General features: G+C 41.8%; 1 protein-coding gene across 6 annotated transcripts in view; it reads right to left on the bottom strand.

Annotated features, from left to right (window-relative positions):
- The window catches only part of sulf1 (sulfatase 1), an 81,324-nt gene that overhangs the window by 21,246 nt on the left and 45,268 nt on the right, over positions 1-14,810 (bottom strand). For all 6 annotated transcript variants that reach the window (XM_016672675.1, XM_007554578.2, XM_007554575.2 and 3 more), the window contains 4 exons: positions 5,066-5,362; positions 4,238-4,477; positions 3,443-3,594; positions 595-764 (listed from right to left, as the gene is read on the bottom strand). In XM_016672675.1, coding sequence (XP_016528161.1) covers positions 595-764; positions 3,443-3,594; positions 4,238-4,477; positions 5,066-5,240 — 737 coding nt within the window. In that variant the 5' untranslated portion in view covers positions 5,241-5,362. The remainder of the gene's footprint in view (positions 1-594; positions 765-3,442; positions 3,595-4,237; positions 4,478-5,065; positions 5,363-14,810) is intronic.

The following is a 14,810-nucleotide window of genomic DNA, read 5'->3' as shown; positions in this document are numbered from 1 at the left end:
CAAAAGGTGCCAAGGCATTGTTTTGCAGATTGTCTGTTTGTGTGGGCAAGGGCTTAAAGAGCTTGAATTTATCAAAGGGTGTACTAATAACATCCGAGGTTGCCTTGGAGATTTTATACTTTGACAAAAGCAGCAGTTTCTTTATACCCTGCGTTGTCGTCTTGTGGAGGGCTTTGGCTTCAATAGGGATCAGAACTAGAGTAGTATGACAGGCGTTAGAATATGTTCTCATCTTATCTTGTCTTTGAGTTATTTTGTGTTATGTGTTCATGTTTTCTGACTGGCTTTAAATTTCTGCTTAATATTATGTATGTGCATGTTGTACTGCAGTTGTCCACTGGGGGCAATGAGAGCGAGTTCTTTCGTGTAGGCAGCACTGTTCTGAAGAAGAAGTTGAACCTGGAAATTGGCAATAAAGCGAACACGGCTATCTGATGAAAAGAAGTGTGGTTCATTGTGAACTTGAGTACTGAACAAGAAAATGCAACAATAAGTACTAAAGGTGGGCAAATCACTGCATAGTGAAATGATAAGCGGCGTTCCTCAAAGCCATTCGATTTGGGAACAGTCGATTTGAGAGCCAGTCGTACTTACATGTGCTGTGAAGCATTGGGGAAGTGCTCGGCATACTGCGGGGCCGAGTCTTCTGGTCCATGAGGGGCGGCGTGGCTGATGACCATCATCACAGGACGGTGAGGGTATATCTTCTTGGACATTCGGAAGAAGCTGATGCTGTCGTTGGTGATCAGATCTGTGAAATAATCCTTCAAAAAGAGGAGCGAAGTGAGTCAAGCTACTGGGCGCAAGCGGGCTAGAAAGGCATCATTTAGAAAACAAATGCGGGGATTGAAGCAAAAATCCTAAACAGCACGAGCTTTTATAAATCTCATTTGCAGTCCAATCACTATGACATGTTGCTTTTCCTGGTCCAGTCATTTTCAAATAAATTAAGAGGAGCCAGTAGGGATATGAAGTGGGGCCATTGAGTGCAGTACAGCAGCAATCTGTCGAGTCAACAGCTGGCAGCTTGCCTGTGTGTGTGTAAATGAGTGGGTGTGTGAGCTGGAGTCTGTGCGAGCGTGTGTACACTGTATATTGGCTGCTGCCTCATCAGTGAATCTCTGCACTATCAAATGTGACACCACTTGATGGTGAGCGAAGCTTGGTGCTTTCAAATGGTATGCTGTTATGACAGCCCCCACCCTGTACTCCACTCTGGACTTTTCATTCTGCTTCTGCCACTTGGGTCGTTTCTGGCCTGCCCAGTGTACGTCTTCCCGCTCCTAAATGATTATGATTATTGGAGCACAAAATCCAAGACGGAAATCTAAAATAAATAACCCTTAATTGGGCTTTCGGTATATTTTTTTCATGTCAAAATCGAATGCTTTTGCAAATACAATGAATTATGGGAAATATTACTACAGCAGTCAAACTTTTTATATCGTCTCTGCAAAAATTACAGGCAAGGACGGATGGATGGACAGATAGATTTTCTGTTATTTTCCAGACGGCATGGGAAAACCTGCCGTTTCCAATGAGATGTGCTGAAGGAGACAAAATGATTTCCTTCCCAAAATTGAGATTTTTTTTTTTCCCAGAAATTGGTAATTGTAAAGATAGAGCCCAGCTAAAAGAGTGAAGCTAACTGTGAAGAGCTCACGCCCTCTTCACAATGTGAAATAGTCACAGCAAGCATGTCAAAGCCGTGCCATTTTACTGAAACCTTTATTCCAGTCAGGGTGGAGTCCGGTCTTATTTTTACCTTCGCTGTCAGCAACACCCTCAGCTAAAATAAAAATAGGATTAGCAGAGTTTCCAATAGCCAACTAACAATCCTGTCTGTAGTCTTGTCATGCTGCTGCTGCTGCTGTTGTTGTTGTTGCCCAACACCAAACACATGGAACGGACTGCACGGCTAAGAACAAACGCTAAGAGAAATTTCCCAGAAATGTCAGAAGTGGGTTTGGCTGATTCGTCTTCTCTTTATTATTACGGTTTTATTTTATAGTCAGTCCAGTTTTAAAAGCCTGGCAGGTACACATGCCCGTAGAGGATGAGGATTACGTGCCCATGGCAAAAGCACTGCTGTGCGCTGCTGTGCCCTGCAGTGCTGCCAGCAACTAAAATCTGAGCCCCTGGTGCTAAAGGGCTCTGGCAGGTCAACAGGAAGTGAAAGTGTCATGGGGAATGCCTGGCCAAGAGCAATAAAATAGTCACATGAGTGGCGATTATCCCTCTTCACATTTGGAGCTGGCAGTGAAATAGTAAGAATTTGTTAGCATAACTCCTTTGTAAGAAAAGACTGTCGATACAGGACGGCGTTACTGCATCGAATTTAAAAGATTTGCGCAGGAAGGGTACGGAGCGAGACTTGTGCAAGCTTTCATGACATCAGTGTGCCACATCTGGATTGGAAGACTTCCCCGTTTTTTTTTGTGTTTTTTTTTTCATGGCTGTTGTTCTAGTATCATGGAATCTGAGTAAAACAAGTCCACGGGCAACACGGACAAAGAAAACATTCCCACCAGAGCGGCGTCAACTTGAATGAACTCCTTTCCCTACAGACAGAAACTCAGATGGGGTCTAACTGATTTAAACCGCAGCAAGTGAACACGCAGCAAGTCGCACTGCAGCCAAGCCATCCCATGCGGACTCCCTCGGCGCTCCGGAAAGAGCAGCGTTGCCAGGCGGTGGGTGTGAGCAGTAAATTACAAATATGAAGAGTCTGTTTGGTTCTAAACCACGATTTGATCACCATGTAAATGTCGTGTAAACACATCGGTCTCTGCCCTACACCTCAGTCCAAAGTTGGCAGAGGAACGGCAGCTCAAACACTTACTTGCTCATCTTTTTTTTTTTTTTTGTTTATCCATAACTGTACAACCCGAGGAGATACTGGCATGGCTCTGTGAAAACAAACTGAAAAGCTCCTAAAACATTTGAGGGAGGGCGGGGGGATTATTGCAGGAGACTGTTTGCAGTGCAACCACAGTTCATCTTGTGAACCCGACACTATCGAGTTGAAATTTCCCTTCCCATTTTACAGTGGTATTTTCCTGCAAAGTCATTTTGCAAAACTGCACAGCTTGACACAGGAAAAACAGAAAAGGAGGCAGACAAAAACAGATGAAACAACCACTAACCAAAGAGGCATTTATTGCAAGCAACTTTGTCTTCCCATAAAGCTGCACCTATTTTACACCGTCTAGCTGTTAAGGGTAGGTGCATCTAAAGGCGTACCACAAAAAAAAGGAGACACCCCAGCTCAGTCCCTATAATTCACAATACAGAATTCCCTTCAGTCTGAAAAATGACACAATATTAGTTGGAGGGCTTCTCTGCGTTTATAAGAGAGTGCAACCTAACATTTGCCAAGCAAAGCCTTTATTTTAAGCCATAAAGTGAAAAGAAATTGGTGTGAGATAATGAGAACACATACCTTGGCATAGTCAGCGCCGTGTTTCTCCTTGAATCCGTTCCGACAGACAGTGTAATTATAGAAGCGGGAATTTTTGATCAATCCGACCCATTCACGCCACCCAGGCGGAATGTAGCTGCCATTGTACTCGTTGAGGTATTTGCCGAAAAAGGCTGCAGAGACGGTGGAGCACAGAGAAGAGAGTTGCTTTAAATACAGTGTTTAACGATGAGTTCATGCTTCCAGCTCCTTTGTAGTTCTTTATGGGCTTTCTAAGTCTCCGTCTGTGGATGCCTGACATGAGGTTCGTCTTTTTGCCTGGTCCTGATCCTGATCCAAAGTATCAAATCCCTTTCAAGGTCTTTTCGAATAATTGGATTCAAAGACCAAACCTAGCTTGTACTGTTATTTTATGTCATCCGCGGCCAAGGCACATGCAGCAGAAATTTACTATGCCAGTATAAAAAAATAAAAAAAATCAGACTACTGTCAACTGCACAGGTGCAGAACTGTGAGAGTTTGCAACTAATATTGTTTATAGTATTTCCTCAATGTCAACAATGACATTAACGGTAAAAGAGACTGTATTGGCTGCTGCAGCTTCCCATCTGTTGTCTTCGAATTGCCAGACACACTGTAATTGGAGATATGTCGGCGTGTGAGGAGGAAGAGGGAGGAAGAGTAGTGTTTTAATTAGCAGTTAAAACACCACTAATTCAGGCCTATGACATTCAAAGCAAACCCACCTCCAAAAACAGCTAAAGCTACCTAGAGCCGACCAAAAGCCTGGGAGATTAGAACGGTAAGTGCACTGACCTGTCCTGTAGCCTGTGTTGTTGAGGTAGACCGCAAAGGAGCGTGGCTCATGCTGCGCTTGCCAAGACGGGGAGGAACAGTTCTCATTGTTGGTGTACGTGTTGTGGTTGTGGACGTACTTTCCCGTCAACATGGACGACCGTGACGGGCAGCACATCGGCGTGGTGACAAAGGCGTTGATAAAACTTGTGCCGCCGTCTTCCATTATCTTTCTGGTTTTGTTCATCACCTGCAGAGATCCTGAGAGGACAAAGCAAGGTTACTTTTCTCATTTATTTATACTCTAAGTTCAATTTACTTTTAGAGGATAATACAGTACCTATAAAAAAAAAAGTATTCTTTGTGGCTGGACATGAAAAGGGCTGTTCATGCCCCTTCTAGTCGGGAACATAAAAAAATGATATTTATATTTTTAATCAGTTGTCCTTATTTTTGTTGAAATCAGATTTTACTTTGAGATTAAACAGGACTCTTGTAAATTGGTCAAAAAAAAGCTAGGCTTTTTTGATTTGTCAGAGCAATAAAAAGGCTCAATCATTCAAAAGAGATCAATACTTTTTTATATTTTATAGGTACTGTGTAGGTAATCCTTTCTGGCTCGGTTTTCTCAGACTAAACCTAATTGAAATGCGGCAGCTGAAAAACCAGATGGTCATTCCCTACTGGTTTATGGTCTGCGTTTAATATTTAATGTAAAAAAGGAGACCATATAAATCTGAAGGCAGATAGCCAGAAAAACAAAGAAAGCAATTAAGATCAAATACAGTGATAAATTTTGTATATTAGCAAATAAATGTGGAGGGCTGTAAGCTTGCCAGCATTTCTTACCCAACTCAACATCCTGGTCATCGGTCATGATGAGGATGATGTTGGGCCGGATATTTCGGCGGTCCCGCTGGATGCGACCCCTGAGCCCCTGAGCCCTGGTGGTGGTAAAGGCTTGGCTGCCTGGAGTCCAGTCCACAGATAGCAGGACTAGCCAGGAGAGCCAGTGGATTAGCATGGCGTCCAACAGAACCAGACAGCTGGAGAACTTGATGGGAGGATCACTGGAGAGATGGGAGGGAGGAGAGGACGGGCAAGGGCGTTCGCTCACACCTTGGTAGATGTTAGGGGCCTAGTTGACTGAGAGAAGAAAAAACATGTTAAAACAAGGATGAATGACATAACATGATTCAATTAAAGTCATTAGAAAAAGGTGGACATTTTTAAAATACTTTTAGATAAGCCATAAAGAAACGGTGACCAATTTCTTGATAATAGCTCTAAATAATAATAGGTCTAAAAAAATAAATAAAAAATACTTAAACATTTCAAGTAAGTACATCAACAAATTGACCTGAGTTACATTTTGGGGGTGAAATTCCCACCAAAGACTGAGTACAATTTCTTTTTCTAAAAAAAAAAGAAAAACACTTGAACGTTCTCTCCCTCTTTAGGCAACCTCACACATGGAAACTCTTTATCCCAACTGCGGAGCTGTTGTTCAGCTAAACGTGCCGAAACTATGCAATTGGCTGCCCAAACTCAAACACCCACAACTGCTCTTCGATTAGAGCCAATCAGGGCCCACTTTCCACCTGCCACTCAACAGTCGGACTCACCGCCCCTCCACAACTCCCAACTCTCCAACCACCGCCGCAACCACCACCACCGCCACCACCTATCCTGGTGAGTCATGCATGACAGGCTTCTGGATGGGGGAGGGAGTTCTGGTGCAGGAGGCGGAGTAAATGGTTCCACCGCATTAACTCCAGTGGCTTTGTTGCTAATCACAGATGACCACTCAGTCATCAAAACAAGCTGGTGCTTGGTTCTCAAAAAAAACTCATGCTTGACCATAAACAATTATGTGTAGCTAAGATTATCAGGATGGTAAGCTTCCATTTCAGTCAAACACTTTTTATAAGAATGTATAAAAATGTAAATGACTTTAATGCTTATTATTGTAAATGTACACAGAGTAAGATTACACCAATTAGCAGGTAGATTTCAGTGACAGTAATACATCTGGCTGTGAAATGAACCATTGCCGTGTGATAATGAGCACTCCATTAATGCTTGATGAAAAATGCCTTATGGATAGAAGTCCTGCTGAGTGGCGCCATGCTGCTTCCCATTTTGAGTTAACAGACTGAAAACAAATGGAAGGTCTGTGACACCTGGGTCTGCCCCGGGAGGCTCCGCCCTTACCTTTATTTCCATAATCACGCCATCCAAATTATAAATATCATTAATGGGATATCAAGAGACACTCCAGATAAAAATGTAGGCAATATGTCAATTACTTAAAATTGCAGCATGTGACTTATAAAAAAATATTTTTCTTTACGTTTTTGTTGAAGCCATCACCATGCCGAAAGTATGGTGTAAGACAAATTTTTTAGCATAGCCACCGATGACAGCAAATAAACGGTTTTCCTCTAACAGTAAGTTGTTTCTCCACCATTAACATGTTTAGCATGTTTAAATGAAGTTGAGGGACAGCGTTAAGACCCTTCTCCTCCTGGCTCTGATTGGTTCTTTTCGGTCGGGAGCGGTGCATTTCTTCAGGAGGCAATAATAGCTCAGGGAGGAGGCAGACAGGATATAGGTAGCAGAAACCCAAAATGCAATTTCTCAGAAAATTGTAGCATCACAAGATAATCTAATAAGCTACAAAGGATCACTGCTAAACAGTTGACTGTTGGTAACAAAAAGCTGAGTGGAAAGAAATAGTGGGGCAGAAAAGTTCCAGAAGCAACAGGGATGCTGCAGCCTTGATGGGATTGTGAAGCAATGCCCATTCAGGGAAATCACAAAGTGTGAGCTGCAGCTGGAGTCTTCAAAAGCTGCCACACACAGAAGTCTCAGTGAAAATGAACAGGCATTGGGTTGAAAAAGGGTGAAAAGCAAATGTTTTTATATACATTTTTTTTTCTTCTTTTTTTTGAAGAAATATTGGCAATCCTGGAATTTACAGGAAAGATTTCAACAGTCTGGCTCCTAGGAAGCAATAATAGAAATTAAGGACAACCTAAGACAGTAAAGCACATTAATGGCTGATCTGACGGGTTAAAAACACTCTTTGCTAAGTGATGCATCAACAGATGTTCCTCCCAAAATCATGACCTATCATGTCATCAAAAAAAAAAACATAAATAAGTGAGAAAAGCCATTTTCAGTAACCTTGAAATGGTGGCGTTTATCTTTCACTTCTGCAGTCAGATCTTACACGTGATAAGCAGAGTTCAAACGGTGCTATACCGTTCTGATTTCTGTTTCAGATGAGCTGTGTCTGAGCGAGCCAGTTATCGTGACAGCTCTGTACAAACATTGGCGCTATTTGGCCAAACACTCCCCCCCCCCAAAGTGCAGGGTGGTGGAGCAGACAGGACCTTACACAAACTGCTCCACAAACATATGCAGACACTAAAATGATACCCAGACACCGGCTTTTCTCCCACAAAAACAATATCCCTTTCCGTTTGGGTCCAAGTCCTCCCACATTATGCAGGAAAGCTTCCCAGAAACAAAAGACACAACTAATCTCTGGAGAAAACTCAAGGCTCCATTTTGCCCAAGCCGTGGAAGATTGGAAATCAGCTGTAAGCCAGTTGGCCTGCCAACATAATCTTCACACCCAACACCAATTCAGTTTTAGATACCAGTGATTTCCATCAATGGTGCATTTTTTCCACTCAAAAAAGGTCTGATTCAAATATTGTAGAGTGGATGAGGTCAATATCTGCAGTGTTTGAAAGGACCGAGATTCAAATGTCAATCAAGTTCACACACACGAATCAAGGTATGGATACAGGAAATGTGGAGGCTAAATGGCTGCCTCACAGCCATCTATCCTAATGTGAAGGCTTCAACTTAGAACCTATCTCTTATGTTAATGTGATATGCAACCAGTCTAGGATTATTTTTACATTCCATTTTGAAGTACAAACCACATGTCAAGAACAATGCCGTGGCAAACAGGCGAATGACAAACAGTTCAACTAAATAATTTATTGCAAATATTGCAATGGTATAACAGTAGCAAATGCACCTGATTCTGCAGTGCACAAGTCACAAAAATGTATCAACAACTTCAGTGTTGGTATGTCACACAACTGAGGCGAGGTGCTGGTGCCCATCTCCAGCGGTCAATGAGCGAGAGGCGGGGTACACCCTGGACAGGTCGCCAGTCCATCGCAGGGTAACGCAGAGACAGACAGGACAAACAACCATGCAAGCACACACTTTCAATTAAAGAGAATTTAGAGAAACCAATCAATCTGACATTCATGTCTTTGGACTGTGGGATGAACCCAGAGAGAACCCAAGCATGCACAGGGAGAACATGCAAACTCCAGGCAGCTTGTATTTTTGCTTAATTCTATTGCTAAACCACTAAAACAAAAATAAAATCCCAATTTTCACTTTGACTCAGTCATGAGTTCACATCATCTAGGACTGAACAGGTGAGGAATCTTAATTTCTGGACAGCACCAGAGGACTAGGGAGCACATTGTTTCTGCTTCCCCTTTGTTTTGGAGGATTAGCTGTAATGACCCTTTAAATTTGGACCGTACAGTACTCTGCGTGACTAGAACATAAGGACGAACAGAACGACCCCAGTAGTTAGGGGGTTCAAAGGAATGAAACAACAAGGCCACTTGTTGTCAGGCACACAGCTGCCATATGCTTAAAAGATGTGCAATTTTCAGATTAATGACCGCCATCGCTCGGAGCTTTAGTACACCTCAACCTCATGATAGCAGGAGTTTTCCTACTTTCCTTGAAGAAAATAGCGCTCACATAATTTTATTAGGGAAATCTGAAGTTCTGTTCAGTAATTTGCTGCAAACAGGCAGACAGCTTCACTTTTTCTCACATATAGATGAACATAATAAAACTGTGGCTTATTTAACCATGTTGGGCAGCCGTACTTGTCTGGTTGTGCCCTCCAGTCAGGGCCTCAAACCACACACTCCACTGCGCCCTGACCCTCTTCCGACCCCAGCGGTGATACGGCTTTGATGGTGGCTTGTTTAACCTAACCTCAGCAACCAGAGGCTAGCCACACACAGGGGTTAAAAGGGGAAAATGAATGGAAGGGGTTCAATATAGAGGTATAGCGTCCTGTAAAAGGTCCGTGTGGGATTGGACTGCATTTTCCTTCCAGAAATGACAAACAGGTGATGTCTGGCTTAGGTTCTATCCAGACAGCAGTGACAGGATGTACGTTTATCAGCTGTCACTGAAAAACAGCAGAAGAAACATAAAAGCATAAAAGCACAAAACAACTGACATGAAAAATGTCCATCCATCGTTGCATCATATATCTGTCCACAGAGCAGGACTGGGCTCAGATGAAGAGTTTTGAAGGTTTAGAAGTTCAAGTTCTCAAAATACGATGCAGGTCAAACTCAAAACAGATTGTCTTATACAGCAAAACATTCTTTTATAGAAATTACTGGTTAGAAGGCCTTTGATAGGCTACTTTAAAGCATTTTATGCCCATGCTTAAGTCTTTTTATCCATTCCAATCATTGCCAAAAAAAGAAGAAATATTAGCACAGGTTCAATTCTACAGCCTGTGTGTTGATAATAAGACATGAAACTATGAATCAAATGGGAAATTACTGACTTGGTAAATTTTTAAGCATGTAACTAGGTGATCAGAAACTCAAAAACTTTATTTATTCTGATAAGTGAACACCTCACTCTTTGGTGTTGAAGTTAAATTTGTGCCATGAAAGCTCAAAGTTCGATATTTTTAGCATCAGTGGAGTGTTAAAATTTAAGTTGCATTCAATAAATATTTACAGCTATTTGAAAAAGGCATTTAAAATGTCAAGACATGTTTGCAGTTCATCCAGGCTGTGAGAGAGCAAAACTTTGGCTGACAACAAGAAGGCTAAAATAATTACAGCTACAAAAATTATTACTGCTCACTTGCATTATGGAGTCACCACTGTTTCTAATATAAATAATTCTAAACCATTTAAAGCAGGAAGGATGAAAAAAACACTTTTAATCTTTAGAGAAATTTCCAAAAATAAACATCAGACCAAAGCTCTACAAAAATAAGGGGTTTTGGAAATCTTCTAATGTTTTATAAGTGCATATTTTTTGGGAGAGACTTTTATATTAAGTAAAGTAAGAAGACTTTATTTAGTAGTAAAGTAAGTAAGTTAAAGCATCTCAGATTTCCACTTATTCTTGTCAACTCTGCTTACCTCATCCACTCACTGGTCAAAAGGAGGAGAATGCAAGTCTAATGGCATAGTTTACATTCTACTGTTCAGCGATAAGCTGTGGAACCAGCAACAATACAGGTCATTCAGCGCATCGTACCAGAGTGGAGGAAAGCAGCAAAGAGCAATATGCAGTGGCAAAAGAGACACAAATAGACCTCAGAAACGCTGCAGGTTAAATAAAACTGAGCAACATTTTCATGTTTGCATCAAACATCCAAGATTTAAGTCCAGCTTGAGAGCTCCTTCTCCAAGAAGAAAAATTAGGCATTAAATTAATATAGAGGTTTGTCCAAATATTTCTCTAATATGATGGAATTCAGCTGGTCTGCCGCCATGAGGGCTCATGGGGGCATTTTACACTGAGGAGGGCCTGTGTCAGGACCCGCTGTGCCCAGCAAGCCAAGGGTAGCACATTGTACCCTCCAAGACCTGTCTGTTAGCCACACGAACGACTGACTGAACGGAGGCTCTGTCTCTCTGCACTCATTTGGCTGCATGAAGGTACGGGGGAGAAAAAAAAAAACCCAAACCTTGCTGTTTTCAAACTCTTAACTCTACTGATTTGTTTGACCAAAACCTATTCAAGATTTATGACAAAATTCCAGTCGGCAAACGAAGTACAAGATACCCCCTCTCCTCCCCTGTTCCAGCAACTTTATGGCTACACAACTCTTTACTTTGACAGGCAACGTCCTAACAATGTAAAGCTACAGAATTTAAATCTTGGAGCTTCCCACTGACTGGTGTGCGGTGGGTTTGTGGTACGATGGAGGCCACTTTAATGAAGTAGAATGGCCTCAATTCAGTGAAATATGAACCTGTAGCGAGGGCATTCACAGCCATTAGTCTAAGCCCTCTTGTTTCTTTTAGTCCCAGTAAGAAACCCTTTGTAGTGCCAAAAGCTGCCAGGCTTCCCCATCAACATCGTGACTGCATCTTTATGTATAATTAAATGAATCCCAGTTTAAAATACTTCAAAGTGCTGATGCCTTGTGCAGCAACGGGAGGCTTGTTTTGAAATCATAAAGAGGTTTTAGGTACTATAAGAAGGAAATGATTAAAAAACATTGCAGAAATGAAAAGGAGTTGTATTTATTTGCGTGTGGGTGTGTGCTCTGGATTTGTAGGTGGTGTGTGTTTAAACTGAACCAGGCACAAGCTTTGTTTAGTTCTATCTGTCTAAGCAATAAGACGATGCTGGGAAGAATGAATGACTGTGCTTGGTGTCATTAAGTAAAGCTGGAATCACTCAAATACACCCATTCCGTTCAAAGCTTTGATGGAAAACTGGAAATTTAAGGTCAAAATCAAAGTCAGCAATGCGAATGAATGACGTGAATACAAGACGCCTTTACTTTTCTGCAAAAATATGGAGCTCAAAGATCCTAGAGTCATCTGGAATTACAAAAAGTTAAGGATAATACCAACACAGCTTGCTCTTAAAGTAAAGGTTACATTTTATAAGACGAAGTTTAAAATTCTAGACGGGGACCAAACGGGGATAAGGAAGATGAGGAAGAGAAACAACAAAAGGGAAACTCTTCCTTTAATAAGGACAAATGCAACTGTGGTTAATGAGGTGATTAACCACAGTTATATGACAAGCTGAAAGCAAGCCACCATGTTAAGAAGAAACAGACCACAGGTTAAACTCATAGAACCTAATTGTATGCCTCTATAAACTTTGTTGAAGTTCCAATTTCTTTCAAAAGTCCCATCAGTCTGAGCAAACGAAGAAAGACCAAGCAGAATGTACTCATGGGTGGCTTTCTTGTCTGTTTGACACATCAAACACACCCCAAATAAATCACTCTCTGCACCACAATAGAAAGCTAAAGCAAATTGCTTCAATGGGTTTCCACTGAGGTAATTGTTAAGAATAAAGAAACCAAGTCAGTTCACCAAGTTTGAGGGATGTTTTCAGTTCACAGCATTCTGACGTCAGTTGTACGACTATAGGTACTTCTTTTAACCTGTGCAGCATTGTTTAAGAGCTTGCACCCAACGGACAAAGAAAACAGCCACATACCTCAGGCGATCCAAACCACCAACATTTAAAGTAATCACTTTAAGAGTGAAGTTTACAGCAGTATGTACTAAAATTGTACTAAAATTCGATATTGGCAAATTTGTATCCATGCTTAACGATCACTTCAAATGTATGCGTCATTAGTCATTGCAAATACAGTGTATATTTACTCTATAGTTTACAAAATTGACAGTTTTTGAATCAAGAATTTCCCGTCCCACCGTTACCTGGGTTTCAAAGTCTCAATTCGACTCTAGTGACGGCCCCAGAGTAACCAGAGTTTGCACTGGCTGCATTTATTATAGAGTATCGCTTCTGCCCCACATGATGCTTTAAATCTTTATTTAGCTGGCTGAAAGAAGGCTTCGGCACTTGCACTGGCTTACATAAAAAAAGGAGTGAGTCTGTTTAGAATTTTTCAGATAGTGAAAAATGCAGAAACTTATAGCATGGAAATTAAAGTTAGCTTTAGTGAAGTTAATGGTTAAAAACTAGAGTGGCATGTCTGTTTACCAGTCAACTGGAGGCTAGTTATCTGAGCAGAAAGCATTGCCAATTAATCAGTTAACGTCATTTTATTGCTCTTTCACCATAACTCTATAAAAGATAAGAATGACATAGTACATTATTCCAAGCAAACATCACTTGAAAATTTGACTAAGGCTTATAAAAGACTAATAAACATAAGCCATTATTATCACAACAAGCAGAAGGAGATTATAGTTGTAGTAGTAAAAATTGTGTCATGAAGCATATTACTGCAGACGAGCATCATGTGTCACTTTAGATTTAATAAGCTTTTTTTTTTAAGCAGGACCGCTCATTCCACATCCACAGACCTTCAGTCAGAAAGCTGCTGATTAGTGCAGAACTGCTTCTGGCACATGAAACTGAACACCCCTAAAATCTGGAGCATGTGCGGACTTATTCTAGAGCAACCATAGGCAAACGGACCATGAGAACCGAGCTCTGCGTGACCCCGGACGCCATTAATAAACTTCTCCGAGACTGTGTCATGAAAATGCGATATCGCTCATAAAAATGTATATTTGTTTGATTGCACCTGTGCCACAATGCTGCCCCCTGCTGTCAATGCCCTGGGGCACATATGTAGGACTAAATTTGGATATCATGAACTGCGAGTCTGCTGCAGCAGACAGGCAGCAAGAATCATCTGTCAGACCTGAGCACAGACAGACACATAACCTGTAATTTGTACACCAGGAGCTTAGCTTTTCTTTGCCTCTGGCTTTGTGTGTGGTTTTCTGAAGCACGCAGTAACATAATTTGTAATTCAATTAACTCCATACCAGTCAGGGTACGTTTCACATCTCAGCACAGCATTAAGTCCAAAGAACAGCATCGGCAGGAAGCCTGGTTAACCTAAACAACATCAAATCGAAAGCTTAAGTATAAAAATGCTTTTAATTTAAACCATTGCTAAAGAAACGTAGTGAATACACTGTCCCGGCATGTTAAAGAGACAGACCCCGGTCAATGCCGGCTTAGGTTGCCACGGGCAACTTGAGAAAAGTAAAGATAATGTGTGTACCGAAATGCTACTCTTGCTCACTGTAAACAAAGCCGCTTTTCAGAATGTAACGGCTCTACGTCCACATGGCCAATTCTGGTTGATCAAGTGAGCGCAAACAGGACCAGAGGCTAAACGAAGCACATGGTCAAGTCCACACTTTTGAGCAGTTGTACATGTACACACACTTAGGACAGGAGTGAAAGTGCTGGCTGAGTTGAATGTGTTTGCTCGCTCCAGGGGCAGAATGAAGAGAAAGGGAGCAGGGGAGCTGAAACAAACACACGCTGGCTTCTATTAGTCAGGTTGTGGAGTATGGAGGGGTGAGGAAACATTCATCGCTTCTTTTCTACTCCACCCCAGTCCCCTTCACTCCATCCCTTCTCATCCGTCCTACAATCCCTACCCCATTATCTCTCTCCTGGAAAGGCGGTGGATGAAAGGGGACAACCCAGCTGCCCCCACAAAACCCCGCAGCAGCTTCTTGCTCCAATCTCACCCTGACGGATTCTGACGGGTATTTAATTGTATGTGATACAGGCCAGGTTCCTTTCTCTTTCAAATCTAAAACAGATTGCCTCTCCCTGGGGAGAGCGTTCTGACTACCCGTCATACCCATAAATCCAGCATACCTTGTCATTGCAAGGGGGGCGCGGGAAGCCGTCTGGATGAAAAAAAAAACAAAAAAAACATGAACACTGTATGCGCAGGGTTTTTACCTTAGAATGGCCAACTCTCTGTTATTCCTGTCAATTTGATACAGTAGAGGCTTCCACACTT

Source organism: Poecilia formosa, unplaced genomic scaffold, assembly GCF_000485575.1.
Source record: "Poecilia formosa unplaced genomic scaffold, Poecilia_formosa-5.1.2 Scaffold64, whole genome shotgun sequence".
Lineage (NCBI taxonomy): Eukaryota > Metazoa > Chordata > Actinopteri > Cyprinodontiformes > Poeciliidae > Poecilia > Poecilia formosa.
Note: the sequence above shows the minus strand (reverse complement) of the source record. Positions and strands in the feature narration are given on the sequence as shown.